Source organism: Cebus imitator, unplaced genomic scaffold (assembly GCF_001604975.1).
Source record: "Cebus imitator isolate Cc_AM_T3 unplaced genomic scaffold, Cebus_imitator-1.0 Scaffold13, whole genome shotgun sequence".
NCBI classification, from domain to species: domain Eukaryota; kingdom Metazoa; phylum Chordata; class Mammalia; order Primates; family Cebidae; genus Cebus; species Cebus imitator.
This window is the reverse complement of record NW_016107328.1, coordinates 12506541-12533512: the sequence shown is the minus strand read 5'-3', so window position 1 is coordinate 12533512 and position 26972 is coordinate 12506541. Positions and strand designations below refer to the sequence as shown.

Sequence of the window (26972 nt, the reverse complement as noted above, 5' to 3'; positions counted from 1 at the left end):
TGGACCCCTTGACCTGGGGTTTGAATAAAATTTGGCTCAATATCAAAAAGGTCAGGTGACAAGACCAAAGAGAATTGGAGAGAGGTCCTTAGTCCTGGCCCTACATTTCCCTCAGTCTAATGGTGCTTATAATTGATATCTCTGTTTTCCTCGTGGAACTGGGAAGTGGAAATTAAAGCAACGTTCCCAGGATTGGTATATATTTTGAAGCTCTCAGCAAGGCTGAAAATACCCATCAATATATTTTGAAGTGTAATTTCTACTCCCTTACCAGTCAAAATAATTGAATGGGAAGAAAAAGCTGTTAATGCAGGAGGCATATAACATCAGATCCACATTGCCTGGAAATTTACCATTTCAAAGCAATCGAAGGCATTTACAGCCCATGTTTACAGTCCTACGTGTCCCTTTCTCACTGAGGCCACCCTCTGAAGCCATCAAAAGGCCCATCAGTCTGGCTTGGACGCTGAAATTGCTCACAGTATCTGGAGCTGTTGCCAAAACAGGGAGGGTTTTAAAATATCATCCTGCCATTTTATCAGCATGTAAATCGTGGGGAGTTTCCTCCTGGTAGGTGGTAGGAAACAGCTGGGGCTGCCTGTCAGTGCTCATGGAGCCAGTGGTGGCAGAGCTCCATGGTGGCATGGCCAGGCACATCCTTCCCACGCACAGCTTGTCTTCTTAGTTGTCTAGTCTAAGTAGACATTTCTCCCTTTTGCCCAACAAGAAAATACCTGCCCGGGGACAGTAAGCCAGGGGGCTGCAGGTTTTTTGGCGGAGGCATGGTGCTATGCTGCCTCTCACAGCCTTTGCCTGGCCCCTGAATCTCAGCCTGAAGCCCGGCAGGATAGACAGACAATAGCTTTGCCGGCAGTCATCTTCTGTCTTCTGCCAATACTTGTGTATGGGTGGGCGGGCGGGTGCATGTATGCGCATGCTCTGTTTTCTATTGGAGTTTGACTTCAGGCTTTTCCTGGAATGGCTAATTTCTTTCCTCCTATTTGTGTCCACTGGAGGAAATTTCTAAATCCATGTTTGATCATTTGTCTTTCCTTCCACCTCTGAATCACTCATCTTTACAAAGACCATTACCTAAAGATGGAGCACTCAGTATGTTCTTGGACAACTGGGACAATTGGGAGATGGGAAACCTGAGTTTTAGAAATTACACTTCAGAATGTATCGATGGATATCTTCAGCCTAGTGGGATATACTGGGCTATAAACCAATCCCAGGAACATTACTTTAATATCCACTTAGTAGCTAATATGCTAACAACTAGCCTGGCGACCCTGGAAAAGTCACTTATCTAGGGCCTCTTTCGCATGTTTACAGGGAGGGCTTTGGAAAAAAAAAAAAAAAAAAGGTGGGTGGGTGCAGTGGCTCACACCTGTAATCCCAGCACTTTGGGAAGCCAAGGTGGGTAGATCACGAGGTCGAGAGATGGAGACCATCCTGGCCAACATGGTGATACCCCCATCTCTACTAAAAATACAAAAAAATTAGCCGGGCATGGTGGTGCACACCTGTAGTCCCAGCTACTCAGGAGGCTGAGGCAGGAAAATCACTTGAACCCAGGAGGCAGAGGTTGCAGTGAGCTGAGATCATGCCACTGCACTTCAGCCTGGGTGACAGAGTGAGACTCAAAAAAAAACAGAGAGAAAGAGAGACAGAGAGAAAGGAAGGAAGGAAGAAAGAAAGGAAGGGAGGGGGGGAGGGAGGGAGGAAGGGAGGGAGGGCAGGAAGGCAGGCAGGCAGGCGTGAACTTGGAAGCTCCTTTCTAGTGCTAGCATTTTAGAATTCTATTTACTTTTTTGGTTTTTTTTTTGTTGTTGTTGTTTTTTTGAGACGGGGTCTCACACTGTGCAGTGGCACAATCTCCGCTCACTGCAATCTCCGCCTCCTGGGTTCATGTGATTCTCCTGCCTCAGCCTCCTGAGTAGCTGGTATTACAGATGTATACCACCACACCTGGCTTATTTTTTGTATTCTTAGTAGAGATGGGGTTTCACTATATTGGGCAGACTGGTCTCGAACTCCTGATTTCGTGATCCACCTGCCTCAGCCTCCCAAAGTGCTGGGATTACAGGCATGAGCCACTCTGCCTGGCCTATTTTCTTGTTTTAATGTTTTAAACCATCCCCTGCCTCAGCAAGAATGATGGGCAATCAATTAGGATACAATTTTCTTTATTATCATTTGATTCTCCTCTCTACATCTTACACACAAACATATCCCAACAACCTAAAATAGTCCATTTGATCAAGAATCTGGAAACTTCTGGATTACAGCAGACCTAAAAAAGGATAAATTGGAAGAATGTATGTACAAGAAATTGGTACATCCAGGGATGCCTCTGTGGAGGGGAATTTGAGAACAGGAGTAGGAGAAAGACCTTCGCTGTATATACCCTTTTGTGCCTTTCAGTTTTTTTTTTTACCTCTTTACCTAAAATTTTCTTCCAGCAAGAGAAAAGTTTTCCTTCCACTTTCTTCTATCACAGGACTCTCTGCAGCTCAGTGCCTAGGGAAAGAGGAGCCAGTGACTGAGCTGAAGTCACACCCTGGGAGCTGCCTTCAGACCAGGCCCTCCCTAAAGCAAATGCCCCTCTCCACCGGGCCTGGCCAAGAGCCCTGCTCTCCAGGCTGCCCCATGCTCCTGGAGGGGTTCTGTGGGTGCATACCCACTGCTGGCTACCCTTGCCACTGGCATGCACCTGAGCTGTCAAGCTGCATAGGGACCCCATTCAGGGTGCTCCAGTAAGGGGCTGGCCCTATTGCTCCAGCAACCAGATGGGCAAAGAGGCCTAAGAATTCAGCAAAGGGGGAGGGGCATCCAGCCTTAAATTCTCCAGGCCGTGCCATCCCCTTTCAAAGGCAGACTGCCTTTGTTTGTTTTCTGCTCTTAACATGACATGAGGACAGGCTCATAAAAAGGAATAAAAGGGAGAAAGAAGTGGGAGACAGGGTCCTCACAGATCCTGTTGCTCCTGGCCTCACCCCCAAAGTGCTTGCCTCCATGTGGCAGAGTTGGGCTGCTGCATCCCTGGCGGGGTCCTGCTGCCTGGTCTCCCGAGTGCTGGCTCCTCATTAGCTTTCCCCCATGACATCCAGCCACCACCTGGCCTTCCTCTTCTGATTATAACCTTGATGGGGTGCTGGCCCATCCCTTGTGTGTCCTACTTCCCTGTGCCCCTCATTACCTATTTGGCCTACTTATGGCACTCCCACACTGCCAAGAAACAGCTGTCATCACTGAGGTCTGCTTCCCATCTGCAGCTCTCATTGTCCAACAACCGAGATTGTTCCTCCATTCACATTCCCCACCCGCTACCACTTTCCAGAATCAACACAGCCAATCTCCTCTTAGCAAGTAAAAAATCTTCATGTCCTTCCTTTCTATAACTCCTTACTGGGAATCCAGAGATCATAGTGCTTAGGTTTTGTAAGTGGTCTCCACAGATAGGGTGGGAAGAGGCCACATTGGTCCTCTGAAGTCCTAACTCTGCTAAAAGATACTCTTCTGAAAACGGCTCTGCACGCTGCCCATGCTCAATCTGGGGTGCCCTGGCTGTGCTGAAGCACTGACTGCTGACCTCACCTTGCTGACCCCAACTGCACACAGGCCCAGGTGGGGTTGGGCTGTTCCCAAGCAAGCCACAGGAAGGTGGAGGCAAAAAGATAATCAAGAAGCCATGAAAGTCAGACAAGCAGCAGCAGATGGGAATGTGCACTGGGTGGAGTGGACAAATAGCACGAGGAAAATCAGCTTTGGGGACAGAAAAAGCCAAGTGGAAAGTGTAATAAATACTAAAACCAGAAGAGCCTGAAGAGAGTCCATCCAGGGAGCAGCGGTAGGATGGCTAACATCACTGGAGTTAGGTCAGAGGGGAGGACGGCCGGAGGGGCAGGGGTGGCATTCCAGGGGCTGGGGGCCAGAGAAATGGCACAATGTAAGTACCATTTCTCTTGGCAGAAGGGAAGGGAAGGGTCACTCACCTTCCAAGCTGTTGGACTCATTGGCTGCCACAAGCAGTCTATTTAAAACACACCAGGCATTTTGCCTCATTCTGTTTCTCTGCCCAGGAAAGGCTGGAGCCAAACGCTGAGGGAAGGATTCCAGCATCAGGACCCTGCATGGATGACTTGGCTGAGACCACGAAGATCCCTGCTCCATCCTGAATGACCTCCACGTACATCCCCAACCCCCACCGAAGCTGCCAGGTCACTCAGCTCCTCACATATTGAACACAGTCCCTAAAGCAGCTTGTGGTATCCACTTCCACTGGGAAAGACTCAATGGCTTCCTTCGTCCTGTCTTCAAACTTGTCATAAAGCAGATGCTGCTCAAATCTAACAGCTGCTCTAAGGGCACGCTCAAAGGGTGTTCCCTGACCAGTGGGAATATTCTTCTTGATAACTGAGAGGCCTTGGGTGACAGGACTACGGCAAGACAAAGACGCGAGCATGAAAGGGCATCAAGGGTAAAATGGCCCTAGGGAAACCACATGGGACTTGAATTGGAAAGCACCAAGAGCCTCACTCCTTTCCCTGGATTGTATAACTTCATGAAGTTCTAATTTGGAGAAGAACTGACTCCTTATCCACCTGCCACAGAGAAAGTATTAATAAAATATAAGGCTAGGGTCTAGGAGAAGTGGCCCAGGAAAGCCATCATGCAAATTTTGCTTCCTTCCTACTTGGAGGGTTGGGGACGAGAGGTCCTTCCTTCTCTGGCTCGTAAGCACATGAGTTGCATAAAACACTGTCCGAGAAGGCAGAATATAAGCCCTCTGTTCTGCATGAAATTCATATTCTTGAAAGACTTAGCATATAAATCAAATTTTACCTGCCAGAGAAGCTGGTTTTTCAAAATAAATTTGAAGTCAATCCTATGTTTATACAGAAGGATAGCCTGTGAAGGTGAATAACCAACCCAGTTCACATTTGCAAATTGGGAACTCTGAATGTCTGACTTGGAGGATGGGGCCGGGGGGTTTCTGTCTAGAGATTCATCTACGGCTGGCTTTTAGGTTGCAAATAAGCATTATTCTAAAAAACAAACAAAAGACAGAGTTTTTCAGAAACATTTTTAATGGAAAATTTCAAATATATAAAGTAGAGGGCCTCATATAATAAACGCACAGCTTCAATGACTCTAAACCCATGGCCAATATGTGAGAAATGTGGACTTTTGAACCAGCTGACAGATACAGAGGATAAACTTCATGGTACGGAACAAAAAGAATTAGTCCTACTGAGGCTGCAGTATCCAAAAGGTCTCTGCATAAACGCCCTAAACTAGAGCCTAAAGTATGACATGAAGGGGTGGAGAATATTCTTAGTTAGCAACCAAAGAAGAAACCTGGGAATTAAAACACAAAACAACCCCCCCCCACACACACACACACACACGCAGTCTCTGTGAAGGATGCAAATTAATAGTAACAGTAACACTGGTTGCTTTCAAGGAGGGCAAAAGGACTGAAGCAATTTCCAGTCCCCCTTTTTTTTTTCGAAACAAAGTCTCACTCTTGTCACCCAGGCTGGAGTGCAATGGCGCAATCTCGGCTCACTGCAACTTCTGCCTCCCAGGTACAAGCAATTCTCGTGCCTTCGCCTTCTGAGTAACTGGAATTACAGGCACCCGCCACCATGCCTGGGCTGGCTAATTTGTGTATTTTTAGTAGATATGGGGTTTTACCATGTTAGCTAGGCTGGTCTCAAACTCCTGACCTCAGGTGATTCACTCGCCTAGGCCTCCCAAAATGCTGGGATTACAGGCGTGAGACACCGCACCCAGCCTCATTATATGTTCTTTAAAAACTTCATACTACATGTACATCTTATCTATTTTTTTTAAAATTAACTTATTAATAACAAGCATGAAGCTCTGCAATAACCAAATCCACTAGATGTGACAAAAGGGAAAACTGCCTGGACTTAGTATATAAGAGGGTTTATCCTCTGCCTTGTTGAACAGTGTTTTACACAACTCATGGGCTCACAAGGCAGGAAAGGAAGGACCTCTCATCCCTAACCCTCTTAATAGGAAGGAAACAAAATTCACATAGATGGCTTTCCTTGGCCACTTCTCCTAGACCCTAGCCTTATATTCTATTAATACTTTCTCTGTGGCAGGTGGATCTTCATCACATTTTGATCTAGATTTATGTGTTATAGTAATTATCTCAGCTAGATGAATGCACAACCTTCCAATCCCAAAAGGCACATCATTAGAATAGGTGTTTCACATATTAAAAACCCCAGCCCCTGATTGTTAGATGGATATACACATTTGTCAAAATTCATTGACTTGTATTCTTAAGATTTGTGCACTTTATTGTATGTTAATTATACTACACTTCAATAACGTATTGCTAAAAAAAAAAAAAAAAAATCCCAGTCCTTGTGTACAAATAAGCCAAAAAATCACCACTTAGAGGTTTGTTGGGTTGGTGGTTCAGAGAAAGCTATTATGAGGAAACATTATGTGGACTTTTTGCAAAAACTTAACTCTTTGGAAATCACCACTACAGCATGTGCTTTTAGTTAAGCATTCCATGGCTGAAACACAACTCCGTGCTGAAATGCCGAGAGGATGAGGCAGCATCTTGGCCAAGGTCAAGCTCTGCTGATGGTTTGAGAGGGGGATGACAGCCAAGAGCTCTGCACTTGTATAACATTTAAAAAAGAAAAACTAACCCCAAGTCATCTTCTGTTCCTTTTCTTAGCCAACTTTAGTCCTGCTCGTTGTGTCCAAGAACTCAGAGGAGCCATATGTGCAACAGCTCAGACTTACCAATCCTTCAGGGCCAAACATACATATCTTGATTAAAAAGAAACTAAGCCAGCTGACAGGGCTTTTAGTTGATTCCATGGGATATAAGAAGAAATTTCAGAACTTTAGATAAAGTTAGGGTGCATCAAAGAGAGGGCAGAGAAATGTCGTTAAGCTTCCTTTTTGGCTAGCTGCCCACTTCTTCTGAAATAAACAACAAAAGAACCCCAACTTGATAGAAAGCAGGGACTCATGTCTAGGTCTAAGTGATTATTGTGAAAAGAGCTCCAAGACGAACACACTTGGTACAAATCTGTGATACATGATGAAAAGCCTATCCACGTTGGGACCAAAATTAAGCACAAAGATGGACTAGAAAGTATGTTTCTGGCCAGGCGCGGTGGCTCACACCTGTAATCCCAGCACTTTGGGAGGCTGAGGTGGGAGGATCACCTGATGTCAGGAGTTCAAGATCAACCTAGTCAACATGGTGAAACCCCATCTCTACTAAAAATACAAAAATTAGCTGGGCATGGCGGCGGGCACCAGTAATCCCAGATACTCAGAAGGCTGAAGCAGGAGAATCGCTTGAACCCGAGAGACAGAAGTTGCAGTGAGCCGAGATTGCACCATTGTACTCCAGCCTGGGCAACAAGAGTGAAACTCTGCCCCCCTCCCCAAAAAAAAGTATATTTTCTTTCGGGTCATAGAGGATGGATATATAGAGAGAAATGTCTTCAGCAGCTTATAAAATGCAAGCTTTACATTTTGCTTATGTCTGTCTAGCTGATGCCCAGGCAAAGGCAAAGGCAAACAAGACAAAGTCCAAGGCAAGTCAGGATTATACAAGACAGGTTCCAGAGACTCTCTGCAGTCTCCCTGTGAGTTCTTCATGTCTTAGGACTCACGCATGGGTAAGAACGTGTTAACACTGTGGATGCCTCCAATATTCTTGGACTGTCACAACATCACACACAAAAAAGAGAAAGTATTTTTACTTATTGGTATAAGGGTTTTTTTTAAAGTCTCCAATTCAATGCTCTATTACATACATATATATACATACATAAACATATACATATATAAATACATATATATATGTATGTACACCCTTAATTTTGTTACCTTTAAAATGAGAAACAGTCTTTCGTTCCTCAATATCCTCCCATCTACAACACCTGGCACACTTGCCTCATTTCCCTTTTACACTTATCTCCTATTAAATCCTACAGCACTGGCAATGTGGTTAAACATACAGATTTTCCTTCTCTCTTTCTAATTATATAGTGAAGTGGGTGATAGGGAAATGTGAGTTCCCTAGAGCCATACACACAGACGCCTCCGGTGAGACAGGTATTCTGACAACAGAGGAAGAGAGCAGGCTTCTCACTAGTGAGTGAGGCCATGCTGTGGCATCCTGCTTCCCTCATTATCCTTCTTTCCAGGCAGTCTCCATTCCCAGCGCTGGGTGTGGGACAAGAGTGTGCAACAAAGCAGAAAGTCCACACTACTCAAGGGAAAGAGCCACATAAAAAACAGTGGGGTGGATTACAGGATGCTACAGCTAGGAGGGCCCTTATGGCACATCTAATTCAAACCTCTACAGACACAGAAAGGGGCCCAGAAAAGTGGTGTGTCCAAAGACACACAGCCGGTGGCTGGAACCGGAACCTGAGTCAACAGCACACTTTTCTCTGATCCTCCAATACATGACAGAACTAGGTATAGGAAAGGGCAAAATTTAGAATTCAGTTCGTGAACAAACCCCAGCCCGCCGCACCCCCACTAAACAAACAAACACACCTCCTTTAAAGTTATCCATGTTTCGGTCTCACTCCTTTTCAGCCCCCTTTAGCTTACTAAGCTCAAAATTCTGTTTCTTACCCAGGACTTACTAGATACTCGTGTGGCCTGAGTGGCCAGAATCTCAACTCTGCCCTGGCATGTTGCAGCCTGAGAAGGGAGATCTTCAGGAAGCAGAAGTAGGGGTCGGGCGTGGTGGCTCATGCCTGTAATTCCAGCACTCTGGGAGGCCGAGGTGGGTGGATCACTTGAGGTCAGGAGTTCGAGACCAGCCTGACCAATATGGTGAAACCCCGTCTCTACTAAAAATACCAAAATTAGCCAGGCCTGGGGGCATACGCCTGTAATCCCTGCTACTTGGGAGGCTGAGGCAGGAGAATCACTTAAACCCAGGAGGAAGCAGAGGTTGCAGTCAGCCAAGATTGCACCACTGCATTCCAGCCTGGGAGACATGAACAAAACTCCCTCTCAAAAAAAAAAAAAAAAAAAAAAAAAAAACAAAAAAAAAAAAAAAAAAAAAAAAAAAAAAAAAAAGCAGCAGTAGACTCGAAATATTTCAACTCAGGAATATTCTGAATCCATACATCATGCTTATAATAATGCTGCCTGTAAACACCGCAGCTTTTGAAGCTTATGCTGGGAGAAAGACAACAGGCTACCCATCCAGCAAGAGAGAAAAATTTGAGAATAACAAATAAGGAGGCTAGAGGGAGGGAAAATGCTTTGAGTTCAGTCTGGAGGGTATAACATTATCTCCATTCAGTCACAGCACAGAATGAGCAGTTACCCAGTTTCCAAGGGCCTCCAGTGACAGCTGGCCACAGACAAAGCTGGTTAGAAAAAAATCAATGGTCTAATGTACTTCTCACCTTTCCAAATAACATGTTAGCATTTAAGCAAGGCCTTGGGTCCTCAAACAAAGGGAGTGACTAACACATCTCCCCTAGCAGGCTGGTGGAATAGGTGCTTTGGAACACATGGGCTGTGTGGCTGCACATCATCCCTGCTCCACCGCCTGATGCGAAACTGCTCCAGGACTGGGACAGGCAGAAGGTGCTGGGCTCTTGCATGAGGGGCATCTTGGTGAAGGCCTGAAATTATAGCTGAATTCCAAAACAAAAGTATTTGGGAGACTGGGCACAGTGGCTCATAACTGTAAGACCAGTACTTTGGGAGGCTAAGGTGAGAGGACTGTTTGAGGCCAGGAGTTTGAGACCAGCCTGTGCAACAAAGCAAGGCCCTATCTCAACAAAAAAATTTTAAAAATTAGGCCGGGTGCAGTGGCACATGCCTGTAATCCCAGCACTTTGGGAGGCTGAGGAGGGTGGATTGCCTGAGGTCAGGATTTCGAGACCAGTCTGGTCAACATGGTGAAATCCTGTCTCTACTAAAAATGCCAAAAAAATTAGCCAGGTGTGGTGGTGTGAGCATGTAATCCCAGTTACTTGGGAGGCTGAGGCAGGTGAATCACTTGAACCAGGGAGGTGGAGGTTGCAGTGAGCTGAGATCGTGCCACTGCACTCCAGCCTGGGAGACAGAATGAGGCTCCGTCTTAAATAAATAAATAAATAAATAATTCAGCTGGGCACGGCGCTGCAAGCCTGTAGTCCCAGCTACTTGGGAAGCTGAGATGGGAGACTGCTTGAGCCTTGGAGGTGGAAGCAGCAGTTAAGCCATGACTGCACCATTGTACTCCAGTCTGGAGTGAGAACCTGTCAAAAAATGTACTGGAGGTATTATGTATTATTTTTATGTTATTCAGACCAATCATTAGTTAATCAAAACAAGAATCATTCTTATACCTGCTGTTAGTTTACCTCTTCCAACAAAAACTGTCACTGTATTCCTGAAGGGATTGGGTACTCTTGAAAAATGACCATCTTATAATAAACATAAAAGACCAGGAAGAAAAAGATTTAAAGTACATAATAATTAGTAAACTAGCAAACTCAGAAAATATCTTCTTTAAAAGAAAAAAATGATACTTCTTTTAAGGCTGAGACATAAGGAAGGGGAAAAAGGAAGAAAGGATAAATAAATGAACGAGAAACTGAGCGGCAGGGTAAACTAAGAACTTACAGTCAAATGTTAGGGCCCCAAACTAACAGGCAGAATCGGAAGGTGAACAAAACCTCCTTCTGCCTGCTGGATTCTTAAGAGTCTAAAATGCAGGATTAAAATGGCTTTATTTCAACAGAACACATTTTGTCATCTGATCTCTATTCGTGACATGGATAAAAATAAGTAACTTCTGGCCGTGCTCTTAAGCAGTAACAAATCCCTGAATATTGAGCCTCATTCACTTTGGGATGGGAATCGCTAATTGTTTTATGTAGCAGGGAAAAAACATCTGCCTATAGCCTTTATTTTAAAGTTTAAAATTTTATTTTTTTACCTTTTTTTACATTTTTATTTTAAAATAAACAGTGTTTCCAAAAAACATTGACTACAAGGGGGAAATGAGGCAGTAAGGATGGAAGATGGGAAGGACTCAAGAAGTGATGCTGAACCTGCAAACACAATGACCAGGCAGCACGCAGAGAGGCCCTTGCTGTGACGCTGTCCTCTCACTGCTACTCACAGGAAGCTCAGTGACCATGCCAGGACACTGGAGCTGATGGGTCAAAGGGAGCATTCCATTCCTGCGAAAGGGGATGTCAACTCGTACTCAACCCCAGCCATTTGAGTCCCCCTCTCCACAATCCAATTCTAAGCTTCTAAAGAAATTACCAAAGATACAGCCAAAGAGATATACACGAGAAACTTTATCACATTGTTATTGATAATAAAAGATCTGAAACAACCAAAATTTTCAACAGTGTGGGGACGGGTAAGGTAGAGCCACTAGAAATCTATTTTCAAAGATTTAAAGATATAGGAAGTTACTTATGACACCACGTTAATCAGTGAGAGGGTAAAGGTAGGATACTGACCTGTATATATGTATGACCTTCGATTTTGTTTAAATATTATATACCTTATATGCATTTTTAAATGCTGAACGGAAATTCATAAATATATCAGCAAAGTTTAGCGCTGTTCTAGAGAGAAGATGGCTGATTTTTACTCTTTGTTTAGACCCTTCTGTAATGAGCATTGTTACTTTTGTATCAGAAAAATAGACATTTGCCATAAAATAAGTCTACCCTAAAATCTCTCATTTAAGATGACAATTGTCAGTCTTAGGAAAAGCCTGCTAAAGTTCAAGGCAGACTCAAAAAAGATTCAAATCTACACAGTAACTCTCTTCTGAAAACGATGTGAAATCTTGTGTGATACAATCTGGTTTTTTCCTCTGCTTTGCTGCTGGCTCTATTTTACTGTGCCTCATAGAAAGCTCAATGGGAGAAGCCATTCTCTCTTCCACTGCACCTTAAATGACCTTAAATGTTACTCATCTCTTAGCATGAGGATTAGAAGGAAAGAAAATGAAACAGCCCTACTTTCAATTCAAAGGAAAATTTTTTTCTTGCAAAGCTATCAAAATGACTCAAAATCAGGTATGCAAAATTTGAAACATAAGTCATGAGTTGTGTTGAGTAACCAGTCACTTTTTTCTCAAGAATGAATATAAGGCCGGGCGCGGTGGCTCAAGCCTGTAATCCCAGCACTTTGGGAGGCCGAGGCGGGTGGATCACGAGGTCAAGAGATCGAGACCATCCTGGTCAACATGGTGAAACCCCGTCTCTACTAAAAATACAAAAAATTAGCTGGGCATGGTGGTGCGTGCCTGTAATCCCAGCTACTCAGGAGGTTGAGGCAGGAGAATTGCCTGAACCCAGGAGGCGGAGGTTGTGGTGAGCCGAGATCGCGCCATTGCACTCCAGCCTGGGTAACATGAGTGAAACTCCGTCTCAAAAAAAAAAAAAAAAAAAAAAAAAAAAAAAAAAAAAAAAAAAAAAAAAGAATGAATATAAAAACAAATCTACGAGTGCCCTCCTGTGGCAAGCCTAACTATTACCACAAGCCCAGTACCAGCCTCTCCCCATCTATTTCCATGGCTCTCCTCCCCACTTCTGGGCTCTGCATAACACAGCCAGGAGGCAGAGCCCCATCAAAACCCACTACAGTGAATGTACATTTCCTCAAAATGGCTGGTACTATTTGTTTTCAAGGATTTCTAGTTTAGATCCCAGAAATGCCCACTTGAAGACAAGTCGGAATGAAGGGTCTGAGGAGTAAGATTCGGGATGTGCACGTGGGTTCATGGGTTGCTATTATTGATGGCCGATGGTGACTGTGTCTGGTATATCCACGCACACGTACCATGGCACTACCAGGAGGCAGGGACCTGCAGGATAAATATCCCCTCCCCCAGGAACACTTACTAATTTTATGAAGTCATGAAGTTTTACATTTACATCCAGTGAGCCTTATGCTTACAAGTAGTTTTATTTATCAATTTTAGAGCAAACATTGCCAACTTGGGCACAATTTCAAAATAGAGCTCTTGTTGGATTCTGGTCATAAAATTATTTTTTAAGCTTGTTAAGATCTTATAAAATGAGAAAGTTTCCCTAATACTTTAGGAAAGATACTAATTAGTAAGTCTAATTAGTATTTAGAAAAAATACTAATTAATAAAAATACTTATTAATAAGTCGATTTTATACTCAAAGTGATGGCCTAACATTTTGAAAGATGAAACAACACTCCTCTTTTGAACATCTAATATATTAAGTAATCTCAGTGTCCCAGGCTGCTGAGGAGACAGAGAAGTCCTCATATTGCAACCTGACTAGATGACTCTGGGAGTGAATTAAATGCTTAAAAGAGGCCAATCTTGCAAATTTAATGGAACAAAATACAGGGGAACTGATACTGACTCAGATAAAAGACAATATTCCTCTGAGAAAAGGATGAAGCTAAATCTTGCAGTTTGAGGGCAGGAGGAGTGCAACAGGCAGGCAACAAACAGCATGAAGGAAAAACTGGGTGAATTTCAAAGTTCTACTGGAGTTTGTGGTTCTTTCTGCTCCACTTGTCAAAGGCTCATTTCCAGAAAAGGATATCTCCCAGTTATAGGGTGGAAGCACATGGCAGGAAGTGGCTGTTTGGTCCTGGATACGTAAAGGGAAGCCTTTTCAAGTATGTGAAGTAGACTGAAGTGACGCAGATGGGATGGATCCCAACTGCATGAGTTACAGGAGAGTATGGAGCCAAAGAAATGATAATTATGAGGCTGAACTGGGAAAATAAATTTGACTTCTTGTTTACTTCCCCAGCCTGTGGAAGAACTTTCTCCCCTCCTAACAGGACCAATATACTAGACAGCCCCTGTTAGAGATAAACCGAGGCACTAGACAAGGAAGAAATGCATTAAAAACATTTTTTGAAAGTCTTGACAAGTCACTTCCGGAAGATTTCTTCATTTTTCCTCTGCACAGGGAAATCAGAAGAGGGAGAGTAAAAATAAAGGCAAAGGCCTCTCTTGTCCAAAAAAGTAAGAGAGGAAAAAAGACCCTGCCCATTTAAAATCCAAAATCATAAGCTCTCCTTCAAACACTATCCTTGCTCCACCAGAAGCATCCTGGGATTATTCTAGGTTAGTATTCTGAGTTGTGTCACCCAGGCTCTGACAATTAATGGTGTATTAAAATGGGAAGAGGCGACTCTTCAACCTTGGCTCCAGCTTCCCACCTGTCCTAACTGGGAGGAGAGCAGCTATCACGACAGCTTAATGGGAAGATCTTCCCCGAATTTCCGAAGCAGCTTCTGATGGTTGTGGTCCACTGACCACTGCTGGGGCAGGTGCTTGGGCTGCATAGAGTCCAGGAAGTGCTGACGCCAGCGGCTCTCCAGCTGCATGAGGGCGCGCAGCCCACCCTGGCTGTGACACTGTACCACCTTCAGCCCGTGAGGAACATAGTTTTCATTGGAGATTCTGCCAAGACATGAAAAACAAAGGGTCTGAGGGAAACAAGCACAGGATGGTCTCACAGACAGCTTCAAATGCTGCAGGCCAAGGGTAAACAAGGAGGTTGAAGGACTCCTAAAGGGTTTGTTACTTTGGTGTTTTCGAAACATTCTTTTGTTATTGTTGTTTGAGATGGAGTCTCGCTCAGCTGCCCAGGCTGGAGTGCAATGTTCTTGGCTCACTGCAACCTCCACCTTTCAGGTTCAAGAGATTCTCCTGCTTCAGCCTCCCAAGTAGCTGGGATTACAGGTGCACGACGTCTGGCTAATTTTTTTTTATTATTTTTAGTAGAGATAGGGTTTCACCATGTTAGCCAGGCTGGTCTCGAACTTCTGACCTCAGGTGGTCTGCCCACCTCAGCCTCCCAAAGTGCTGGGATTACAGGTGTGAGCCACCACACCCAGCCAAACATCCTCTTTCTTATCTCTACCCTTGTGTATAGTCCTAACACAGGACTCTCAATCCCAAAAGAATGGTATTTGAGGGTTCTGAGCTCTACTGAGAGAAGGCCACTACATAAAGTTCAGCCCCCACTAGAGGGGCCCTACCATCCAGCTGATGATAATGGATAATGCTGGTTTTCCATTTCTTCCAGGATTACTCAGTGACCAGCTCAGCCCTCTTTTAAGTTGTTCATTCTGAGACACAGTATTTATATGAGGCTGTTAAATTGGCCCACGTTTCACTTTTTCACAACACAATTTAATAACAATGCAAAATGCAAGGTAGCGTATTTCTTTAGAGCCATCTTTCTCACGAAAAGATGCCAAGCCACAGTGGTGAGAAGTGTTTCGGTCAAAGTTAAATGCTGCCATGGTTGCTCAGTAGTGCAAATGGTGCCATGAAATGACAACACAAATCCCTCCCTCCCTCCTAAGCAGAGAGCCCTTAAAAACTGCTGTGATACCATGTGACTGGTGCTTTCACCTCCTGTGAATAAAGATGACCTTCCTCAAGGAAGCACCCTGGCTACACACGCTCTCCTCTCCTACATCCATACCCCACTTTCAATCCTCCCTCCCAAGACGCCCACCACCCCAGTAGTGTTGGTGCCTCTGGGTATCTGCAGACACCTTATTATTAATACTTAGTTCATGTGCTTCCTACTAACTTGCCTGCCTCCAAACAGCTGTTCTCAGTCACAAGTCCAGCATTTATCTATCCAATTCAGCAAGATGAATTTGTTAGAAAAGTCTGTGGCTGAAAGGAGAGGTTTAGCTGCTTCAGAAAATATATTGGCAGCCGGGCATGGTGGCTCACGCCTATAATGCCAGCACTTTGGGAGGCCAAGATGGGAAGATCACTTGAGGTCAGAAGTTTGAGACCAGCCTGGCCAACGAGGTAAAACCCTGTATCTACTAAAAATATGAAAATTAGCTGGGTGTGGTGGTGCATGCCTGTAATCCCAGCTATTTGGGTGGCTGAGGCCAGAGAATCGCTTGAACCCAGGAAGTGGAGGTTGTAGTGAGCCAACATCATGCTATTGCACTCCAGCCTAGGTGTCAACAGAGACTCTGTCTCAAAAAAGTAAAAGAAAACATATTTGGAAATGGGTCAAAGTAGCCATGTCTCTCTAATTTGTAACATATATGATCTTGGCAAGTAACTTAACTCTAACCTCAGGGTATCCAATAAAAAAATGTACAAAACAACATCTATTCTACAACCTCACAAAACAGTTATGGGGATAAAAATCAGTAATTCTTTTAAAGCTCTGAAAGATTTTTTTTTAATGTAAGATATAATAGTAGCAGTTAACCAGTAAGAAATCTAAATCCTACTTCATCAGGTTGTCATGAGAAACAATTAAGGCAATTTATGTGAAGTTTATTAGCTTGCTTGCTGCAAGATATAGTACATCTATAAATATCTGTTCAATAAATATTTGCAGTGTCTGTAATGGATCAGTAGCATGAGTGAAAAAAATTTTTGTTTTCAAAAAAAATTAAATATTAGCTGTTAAAATTACTTTTTTATTTTTTAGTTAAGAAAAATCCTATTGGCAACCAGCATCACTTTCATGGTTTCTGAACTTATCAGTTTCCTTATTTCAACTTCTAGTCCTGTTCAAAAAAGTGACAACTGGGAGGCAGAACCGTGTACGGTAGCCTAGAGTTCTTATATCTGAGCCATGTGGCCATTCATTTCTCATTTCAGAACACTGCATTATGTCACATGAATTCAACTATGTACTCATGGAGAAGGAGGGAGAAAAAAGGAAGGAAAAAAGAGGAAAGTAATTTAAATAGTAATAGCAATTCTGCTCAACATTCCATTTAGTGGGCCAATACCCTGGGGTACAGGTGAGATTAGAACTATGAATTCATTAGTCACAGTTCTCACAGACCTGTATAATGTCGGAGACACAAAACCACATATATAGTTGGCCCTCCATCTTTGTGGGTTCTGCATCTGTGGATTCAAACAAACTCAGATCGAAATGATTTGGGGCCAGGCACAATGGTTCATGCCTGTAATCCCTGTTCTTTGGGAGGCGAAGGCAGATGGATTGCTTGAGGTCAGGAATTCGAGACCAGCCTGGGCAGCCTGGTGAAACCCCATCTCTACAAAAAATACAAAGATTAGCTGGGTGTGGTGGCGCATGCTTGTAGTTCCATCTACTTGGGAGGCTGAGGCGAGAGGATCAGTTGAGCCTGGGAGGCGGAAGTTACAGCGAGCCAGCTAGTGACATCGCACTCCAGCCTGGGTGACAGAGCCATATACTATGTCAGAAGAAAAACCTATTTGGAAAAAAATATATCTGTACTATCTGTACTGAACATATACAAACTTTTTTCTAATCATCACTTCTTAAACAATTTATAAAAACTACTTACATAGCATTTGCATTGTATTAGGTATTATAAGTAATTTACAGGTGATTTAAGTATACAGGAGGATGTCTGTAGGATATATGCAAATGTTATGCCATTGTACATCGGGCACTTAAGCACTGGCAGATTTTGGTATCCAAGGTAGGTCCTGGAACCATGGATAACCCCATGGATACTGAGGGAAACTTCAGAGCTTTGAGAGTATTATTGGACTATTTTTTCATCCATGTGCTGGCATGAGGATTTACGTCTGCATAGAATGTGTAAGATGCAGCTCCATCACAACTGCACTCTCATGCTAATCACAAAAATAACCGAACTTAAGTGTATGATCTTAAAAAAGGTCAAAGAGGCACCTCACAAAAAGCAAGTTTCCATAAAAAGGAAATCGTCAAGTACATTGTTCTATTCCACTCCCAAGGCATCTTCAACTGCTAGACACCTACTAGGCGAAGTATGACGCTAGGCACTGCACCTAAGCAGCTGATGCCCCCTCCCTGGCAAGCAATCTTACTAAGCAGTGAGGGTTAATGTCCCTGGTACATCCCACAATCCCTTCTCTGGGCAGAGCTGTGCATTGTACCTTGTCTCCAGGCTGGCAGCCTCTTGAAGCATCTCCTCTGTGACCATGTCTGTGTTGTAAAACTCTCTGAGTGCTTGCAGCAGCTCCTCCTTTCGATGAGCAGGCAGGCTCTCCGCGTTGAGCAGGGCCCTGGCCCCAGAACGCACCTGCCGGCGCTCTGGATCTTCCAGCAGGCGCAAGCCCTCCTCAGAGCCGATGGGGGCCTGGAACTCCTTGGCCAGCTGCTGTTTCAGATGGTTGTCATAGTAGTTGGAAATGGCATGGCAGGAGGTGCAGAGCAGCAGCACATCATGGGAGTTGTGGTCCTTCATCTCGATGGGGAAGTGCTTACGGTACTCATGCGGAATCACGTTCTTCCTGGAACAAGCCCAGCCAGAAAGCAGTGCTCATGAGCATATGATCGAGCACATGAGAAGACAGCAAACAGGTTATTGGGGTTTTAACAGGGCCTAAGTATGACTGGGAAGCCTTGGGCACCACCGCCCAACACAGATCACAGAAAGGCACTATCACCTATTTCACTCTCAGCCCATCCTGAGTCTCAGCTTCCTCTCTCCTGAAAGTAGGTACAGACCACCTGCTGTGGGCTTCAGTGGAGGGCCAGCGTAGTAAGAGCTTAATAACAACCTCTGAGAAGGCTGTGCTCCCAGAAGGGAAAATCTCAGAAAACTGAAAAGATACTCTAATGGGCTTTGACACCTGGCAAACAACTCTCTCAAGAAAGCCTGGAAACCTGATAAAGCCAATTTCCTTCATCTGAGGAATCCCTTACTCTAGTTTCCTGCTTTACCAGAGTCCCTCATTATTTTCTAAGGAGAACTATACTTTCAGGAAAAACTCTTGGCAGCAATGACTTTGTCTCCCTTTACAGGGGAGAAAGGAGGAAAGTGAGTGACTCCACAGAAGCCAGGGAGAAAGCCCAAGTGTCTGGGCACTCAGGCATAGTCGGCAGCCTCACCCTCATGGTGCAGGGACCCTGATGTGAAACAGTATTACAGCACAGAGCAGGCTTCAGGACATCTGGATACTCCATGAATAAAACCACGGCTTAGAAAGCTGGTGAACCAGTCAAGTGAGGATGAGAAGGACACGACTTCTGAAGGAACTGGTCTTCATGAGCAAAAGGGAACCACTTTCTCCATGACAGACCATTACTGAGCATGGTGTTGCATTCCAGAAACTGAGAGATGGCTCAGGAGAGATTAGGGCCACCATAGCAAGGGCAGCAGAGTACCAGAGCTCTTGGGGAAGCCGGATGCCCCCTAGGGACAAGCCTCTCAGCCAAAGTGAACAGATTCAGCAAGGGATCTACATATGGCTACAAAAGCAATTTCCATCTGCACAGACAACCAGGGCAGCCCAATGCCACACTCACCGAATGTAGGAGTCTCTCTTGCCACACACTACACACAGGTTCTCTTTAACCATCAAGTAATAGTCTCCAGGAGATTCGGGCCTTCCTGCAGGTTCGAACCGTAGCTTCACCACAAAGGGCTCTTCACTCACCAGCTCTTAAGGGAAGAGACATCAATGTTTGACTATTCCCCTTGTTCCCCCGCTCCCTGACCCCCCACCCCCGACCCCAACAAGAAGCAGCACTACCTTCACTGTTCTCTGCTGTGTCCTGGCAGAGAACACAAGTTCCAGGTTGTGCCTACCCAGTCCCGCGCATCTCAAGGTCTCCCTGCCTTCTTCTATCCCTCCCTCTTCCTTATCTCACTCCCCAATCCTCCCAGCATCCAATGCATCTAATTAAAGAGATAAGCGAGGACAGCTGAATCTCATACCACCAATGCCTTTGTCCAGGTACCACTGAGCTTTTCTTCGATCACAAGTGCAGAGGGGCTGTCCATCAGGAGCATGGAGAAAGCAGTTATCATAAAGCGGTGATTTTCTGCAGGGAAGGGAATGAGAAATCTCAAACTGAAAGCTAACTGTGGGTCAGAATGTCTGTTGCTTTCCCATGCTCTCTTCTGAGTAACTCAAACTATTTTCAACACTAAGGTCAAACTCACCACTATGGAAAAAACAAACAGCAAGAAACCATGTTTCATTCTCCACTTGCATTGGGATAGGAAACAGAACTAAAAATGAATTCATTTCTGCCTAGTTTTTACACTTACAGACTGGGACATCAAGGAGTGAGTCGGGTGGTTTACACACAGCTCTGCTGTGAATGCAAACAAGAATGGAGCAACAAGAAAACTGCCAAATCATTGGGTTAAACAAAGTAAATTAAAAATTTTTAAGTTCAAGCCAAAGTAATGAGGGCCATGTGGATTTACTTCTGACTCGCATGCAGTAACACTTCCTTCAATTTAATCATCCAATTAATTCCTAAAGGCACTTTGCTACAGGGACCAAATTTCTGCTCCAAAGTACTTAGTCGTCTTCCTACAATAGAGGAATTAAGATATACAGGAAATTTTTCATTGGCCAGAGAATAACATTTTCTTGGAGCTGGATGTCACTCTAAATAATCAAATAACATATGAACAAGAAATCAGATGACGCATTTCTCCTGAAAAGTATGAGGCACTACGTGTTATTTATTTTCACAGCTATCCTGAGACGAGGAAGGAATGATAATTATACCCTCATTTACAGTTGGAGAAGTTAAGGCCTAAGGTCACATCAGAGTCAATGACAGAACTAAGCTAAGCTTTCCTCATTTTCACTCCAACTGTCAAAAGATAAAAAAGTAAAATAGGGGAAAGGGAGAGAAATACACAAAAAAAGCAAAGGAGAGTCCAAATGTCTCTGACGGAAAGAAAAAGCAAGATTAACCCCTGGAGAGCTGCTGCTCCCCAACTACAAGCCTTCTCCCCAGACCCAAGGGAAGCATCACACCCTTTGCTAAGGCTGGGCCACTGACTCTTTACTAGACAAGGAGTGACTTGGTTACCTGGCAGAATAGCCCACCCCCAGGGGCTTTCTTTTATGTTTTCTGGGGTCTCTCCCTTGGTGGTTGCCTGGCACCATCCCATCCATCTTAGACTTCTTATTTCTTGGCTTCTGCTGAGATTCTGTTGCTTCCCCGTTAACCTCTTCTCCCAATCTGCTCATTCCTTTGCTTCGAAATGGGATGTCTACCACACCCTGGCATTTTTCCAAGACTTTTCTCCAGCCACTGTGGTCATCGTTTTTTTCTCCAGGTGAATTCCTAGAGAAAGGGTATCCAAGAAGATGAAGAAAGAGAGCCACTGAAATCTGGGCATCCCTGGCAGCATAAATTACCTGAAGAGAAAAGTCAAAGATCAGTGGAATCCAGAAGGCAAACCAGAGAGAGCAACTTTAAAGTCAACCACAAAAAAATAGATAACTCTTAGGATCTTAATTCAAAATATATGACAACCTAGATACCATATACTTCCTTAATACTTTTTATTATAAAAATTTTCAAACTATACAAAAGTCAATTGAATAGTATGATTAAATCTCATGTTCCCTATGTTTTTAACTCAAATAGCTAAAATAATGACTTACTCTAAATGCTAGAAAATTCTCAAGTATATAAATTAGTGAAGTTTCTATCTGCTACCAAATTGCTGGACAGATTTCTGTCAAGTTTGGGGGGAGGGTAGTTAACAAAGGCCTGACAATTAGTACATGAAATTCACTTTGGAGGCAGTCATCCTCTGGGATAGTTGAAACCATGATTCATTAAGAGGCTTGTATGACTGTCAATCAGAAATGACCTGCCATGTCTATTGAAAACAAAGAAAACAAATAAGTTTCAAACATGGGCCTCAAATCAAAGTCACGGGGCTCATTCCTAGAATTTATTTATTTTATAGTGGTAAGTCATCCTCCTAAGCAACCAGTGATAGGCAAGCTGGTCATAAAGAAAAGCACTGTGGGCCAGGTGCAGTGGCTCACCCCTGTAATCCCAGCACTTTGGGAGGCTGAGATGAGTGGATCACCTGATATCAGGAGTTCAAGACCAGCCTGGCCAACATGGTGAAACCCTGCCTCTACGAAAAATACAAAAATTAGCTGGGTATGGTGGTGCACACCTGTAAACCCAGTTACTCGGAAGGCTGAGGTAGGAGGATCACTTGAATAAAGGTGGCAAAGGTTGCAGTGAGCTGAGACTGTGCCACTGTACTCCAGCCTGGGAGACAGAGCAAGACTCCATCTCAAAAAAAAAAAATAAAAGAAAAGTACTGTGGTCAAAACTAAAATTAGGCCAGGCATGGTGCTCACGCCTGTGATCCCAGCACTTTGGGAGGCTGAGGTGGGTGGATAATTGAGGCCAGGAGTTCGAAACCAGCATGGCCAACATGGTGAAACCCCGTCTCCACTAAAAATATGAAAAATTAGCTGGGCATGGCGGTGCACACCTGTAATCCCATCTATTCAGGAGGCTAAGGCAGGAGAATCACTTAAACCTGTGAGGCGAAGTTTGCAGTGAGCCGAGATCACGCCCCTGCACTGCAGCCTGGGCGACAGAGTGAGACTCCCTCTCACATAGAAAAACTAAAATTAATAGCTTTCCCCAACAAAAAGCGCAAGGACTCTTAAAAAATTCTATGAGTTTACCTTTAATAACCAAGGCAGTGAATAATTCTATTTGTAAGGATCATTTATACTTTTAGAATAAAACAAGTTTTGATAAAATTTTCCACCTAGATCCAACAATCTACATATCTATTAGCAGACTGTTTCCCAAAGAAGAATGTGTCCTTGTATGCGAAGACTTCAGAGTATTCTTTAACACATTATTTTCTAATGATAAAGAAACAAATGGTACTAGGGCTAGAGGTCCACATGCAAAAGAGTGAATGTGGACTCCTACCTCACATGACACACAAAAACCAATTTAAAATGGATTACAGACTTAAATGCAACAGCTAAAACTATATGACTTTTAGAAGAAAACATAGGAGTCAATCATCACAACCTTGGGTGAGGCAATGATTTCTTGAATATGACACCAAAAACATAAGCAATTAAAAGAAGAAATTTTAAAAAAGAAACTGATAACTGGAGCTCATCAAAATTAAAACCTATTGTGCTTCAAACAACCCCAACAAGAAAGTGAAGAGACGACCCACAGAATGGGAGAAAATACTTTATAGATCATGTATCTGAAAAGGATCTAAAATATACAAAGAACTCCTAAAACTCAAAAATAAAATAACAAATGACTCAATTAAAACATGGGCAAAGGATATGAATAGATATTTCTCCACGGAAGATATACAAATGGCCAACAGGCACATGAACAGATGCCCAGCATCATTAGTCACAAGGGAAATGTAAAAATCAAAACCACCATGAAATACCACTTCATACCTACTAGGATGGCTCTAATAAAAAAGACTGACAATAACAAATGTCAGCAAGGATGCAGAACACCGGCACCCTCATACACTGCTGGTGGGCATACAAAATGGTCTAGCTGCTTTGGAAGCCAGTTAACATTTCTCAAGGATGAACATGTGGTAACTGACTCGGCAAACAAGGCTGAAACTAGGCCTTTGGAAGTGGTATGGCAAAAAGCCAAAGTTCAAATGGGTTTGAGCCACAGAGACCAGGAAAGCATGAGGAATGGAGGCACCAGGTATCTGTGAAAGCAAGAGTGAAAACAGAAGGATAAGGTGAAATCTCCATAGAGAACACTTACACCCGGATCTCCTCCTTTAGATCACAGGGCCAGACAACTATCCCTTCCCTAGACCAAAAGACAGTACAAGTTTAAATCATATAATGGTTTAACCACAGCGGATCTGGACCTGGTAATACCAGGCACAACTGAAGGGAGGGACAAAATGTCACCTGAAGAAAGGGGGATTAAGGGAGAGACTACACACTGAATGTTAAGACCACCAGCACCTTTCCCCCACTCAGAAACTGGAATATAGGCAGTGGGGCTTATACTTCTTGAATAGAAGACTAGACAATTCATCTCCTGAGAAACTAAGTCACCTGAGAGAAAAGACACAGTTACTGACTTTTTTTTTTTACTTCTTATGCTCCCTTTCTCAAGAAGCTGTTATGAATGTACTCTGCCAAGACAAGAAAGGAAAAAGACAAGGAATTTTAAAAACAGAGATCTACTATGGAAGAGAGAGGTCAAGGGAATTCCCCGGCTGATGATAAATGCAAATTCCAGGATGAGAATTGGGCAGCAGGCCTAGAGTGCAGTCTGTCCTGGGAGGAGCCAGATGATAGAGGGCCATGGGAGGGAAGGCTCCAAGGGAAAATGAACCAAGTAAGTGACCTGACGTGAGTCTGAACCCACCCAGAGGAGATCCTCATTTCCTCACCCCAGGTAAGGAGTCTCAGGTGGAAACAACAGGTACAGAGAACACTATTTAAACAAAATGCTAATTATTGATCCTGGGAAACAAAAGTAACTGCAGTTTACCATGTGACTTGGCTATAAATAATATAAATACTAGATATTAACCTGATAAAAATAATGATTTACCTAAATTGGGAGGATTGGGAAAAGAAGTATTTGTCTGAAGACAAGGGAGCTGCAAGAGCAGTAAACCATATATTCCATAGTACAATGTCAAAAGACAATATATATAAATAAGAAAGAATAATGCATGCATGTAATTTAGAAGTATAATGGTAATTACCAGAAAGAAATGAAAGTGGTTGCTTCTGAGAAGAAGAAGAAGGATTAGGAATGGGGAAAGATAATGCAGGGAACTACTTACTGCTTCTTAAAATAAGTTATAACTCCTACTCATTTATAACATTATGATTTTTTAAAATTATGCATTTGTATTCATAAAAAAAATTCCTTTTTCTGAAATGCCCAACATAGGAAATGCCCAAAAAAATCAGGACTCTTGACTGGGCTTGGTGGCTCACACCTGGAGGCTGAGGTGGGAGGATGATTTGAGGTCAGGAGTTCGAGACCAGCCTGACCAACATGGTAAAACCCCGTCTCTACTAAAAATACAAAAAAATATTAGCCGGATGTGGTGGCACATATCTGTAATCTCAGCTACTCAGGAGGCTGAGGCAGGAGAATTGCTTGAACCTGGGAGGCAGAGGTTGCAGTGAGCCAAAATCATACCACTGCACTCCAGCCTGGGCAACAGAGTGAGACTCCATCTCAAAAATAAAACAACAATAGGACCCTTAACTTTTATTTAAGTGATTACTGTAGACCAGTTAGCTGGACTATCACCGCATGATGAATCTATTTTAAGGCATCTCCATCCAATACTTATATTTGAGAATTTGAATTTTAAAAAAGTTATACTTCTGAAGCAATAACTTTCCATTCTTCATCTACCCTGATATGAAGTACCTGATCCTCTGTAAGAGTCTCAGCATCCCAGTTGCTGCAACGAAGTAGAAGGGACTTGTCAAGGGGAAAGTTCAAAACAGTCTCAGCGAGGGATTTCAGGCTAAGCCCATTACTGAGTAAATTGTTTCTAAAATGAAGAAATAAATAAAACCATGCATCAAAAACAGGCAAAGGACATGAACAAGAAAATTTTAAAAAGGCATATAAATAGCCAATAAACAGATAACAGATACTAATTCTCACTAGACATCAAAGAAAATGACAATCTGTTATCTATTTGTGAAAGACTATTTATAGTTTAATTCATTTAATACTCACACCAACCCTGTGAGGTGGCCACATTATAATCTCTATGGATGAGGAAACTGGGGAACAGAGAGGCTTAGTTTTGTGCCAAAAGTCATATAGTTGGAAAGTGGCAGCACTCGCTGGGACTCCTACCCATGCAGCCTGCTCCCAGGACAACTTTTAGCCTCTATCCACACTGCCTCTAACAGCACACAGTGACAGTGGTACCTCTGGGGAGCTGGTGCCAAAGGAAGCTGATGAAGGGAGGCTTTTACTGTTATACTCTGTAGACTTTCACAGTTTTAATTTTTATAGCAATATCTTAATGTATTACTTTAAAAATTATACTTCACTTATAAGAGCTTTATATAAGCCAAACTAACAAACTAAAATAAAATTTCATTTTATACTAAAAAACTGTGATATTCAGGATACAGTTCGGGGGCGGCGGGGTGGGGAGCGGGGAACTGTGATAAACAAAGATTTTAATCCGGACTTCTCATAGTTTACCAAATCTCCAACCTTTTAGTGACTGTCACTTCAGGCAAGGTAAGAGGCTGTTTCAGTCCATGCTGTTTTAAGCGAGGATCTGTACATAAACATGAGGAGGTAATTATGAGGCCCCGCCCCTAAAAGCCAAGCTGAAATCAAATTTCCACAGGAATAAAATTCTAAAGGAAAAGGAAATCTCTCTTACTCCCAGATAAGGACTGGTCTACCATCATTTTTGTCCTAAGGCAAGGTATACAAACTCAGAGGCTTATCAGGGGGAGCCAGGGTTACAATGGTAGTGAAAGGGACTCTGGCAAACTGAACAGAGTATGTTCATCTAAAGGGCACAAATGCTACCCAGCCAAACGCTGCCATCTAGAACTATAGAGACTCAGTGTACTCAGATCACCTAATTTTTCAAGAGAAGCCAGAAATACAGATTTTTACATTTAATCTTCTTAAGTAAAAATTTCCTACAATATCTTTCAGGAAAAAAGAAAAACAAAAAACCTTTGCAGCCATAATTTAGCCAGTGGGACCACCAGCTTTTAGCCTGTAGTTTACGGAGATCCCTCATTAGTGTTTCATCTAAAAAGACCAATTCTAGTTAACTAAAGTTTCACAGAAGTTGGAATGTCTCTTCACAAATTCAATATGCATCTCAGAAGTCTCTAGGCTCCTATACAATTTCACACGTTTCACTATTGATTCCCAGGCATCTATAAATCTTGCTAAAATATTTGTCCCGCAGCTACAGGAATCCCAGCATTCATACAAACCACACCTCTGCCACATGGCAAGGTATCGGAGGTCCAGGCACCCCCTAACAACGAGGCCATAATCCTGCAGAAGCTTGCTGGCATCTTCTGAGCATCCCACTCCAACCTTCAAAACGGTGCCATCTGCCAAAATATCCAGTAACGTTCTTGGTAGCATTTTTCCTCCACAGATTAGCTTGGGCAAGCGAATCAAGACACACAGGCCACTTGGGGAAGCCAT

General features: G+C 43.3%; 1 protein-coding gene across 3 annotated transcripts in view; it reads right to left on the bottom strand.

Moving 5' to 3' along the window:
* Positions 1-13898: 13898 nt before the first annotated feature.
* EXD2 (exonuclease 3'-5' domain containing 2) overlaps positions 13899-26972 on the bottom strand; it is a 42815-nt gene continuing 29741 nt past the window's right edge. For 2 of the 3 annotated variants that reach the window (XM_017501027.2, XM_017501046.2), the window contains exons 3-9: positions 26758-26972; positions 25194-25320; positions 20823-21154; positions 19705-19811; positions 19293-19428; positions 17918-18274; positions 13899-14467 (exon numbers count right to left, since the gene is read on the bottom strand). The exon at positions 26758-26972 is cut by the window's right edge and continues 42 nt beyond it. In XM_017501027.2, the coding sequence (XP_017356516.1) occupies positions 14251-14467; positions 17918-18274; positions 19293-19428; positions 19705-19811; positions 20823-21154; positions 25194-25320; positions 26758-26972 (1491 nt within the window). In that variant the 3' untranslated portion in view covers positions 13899-14250. The remainder of the gene's footprint in view (positions 14468-17917; positions 18275-19292; positions 19429-19704; positions 19812-20822; positions 21155-25193; positions 25321-26757) is intronic. The other variant, XM_037728808.1, reaches the window with a different exon arrangement.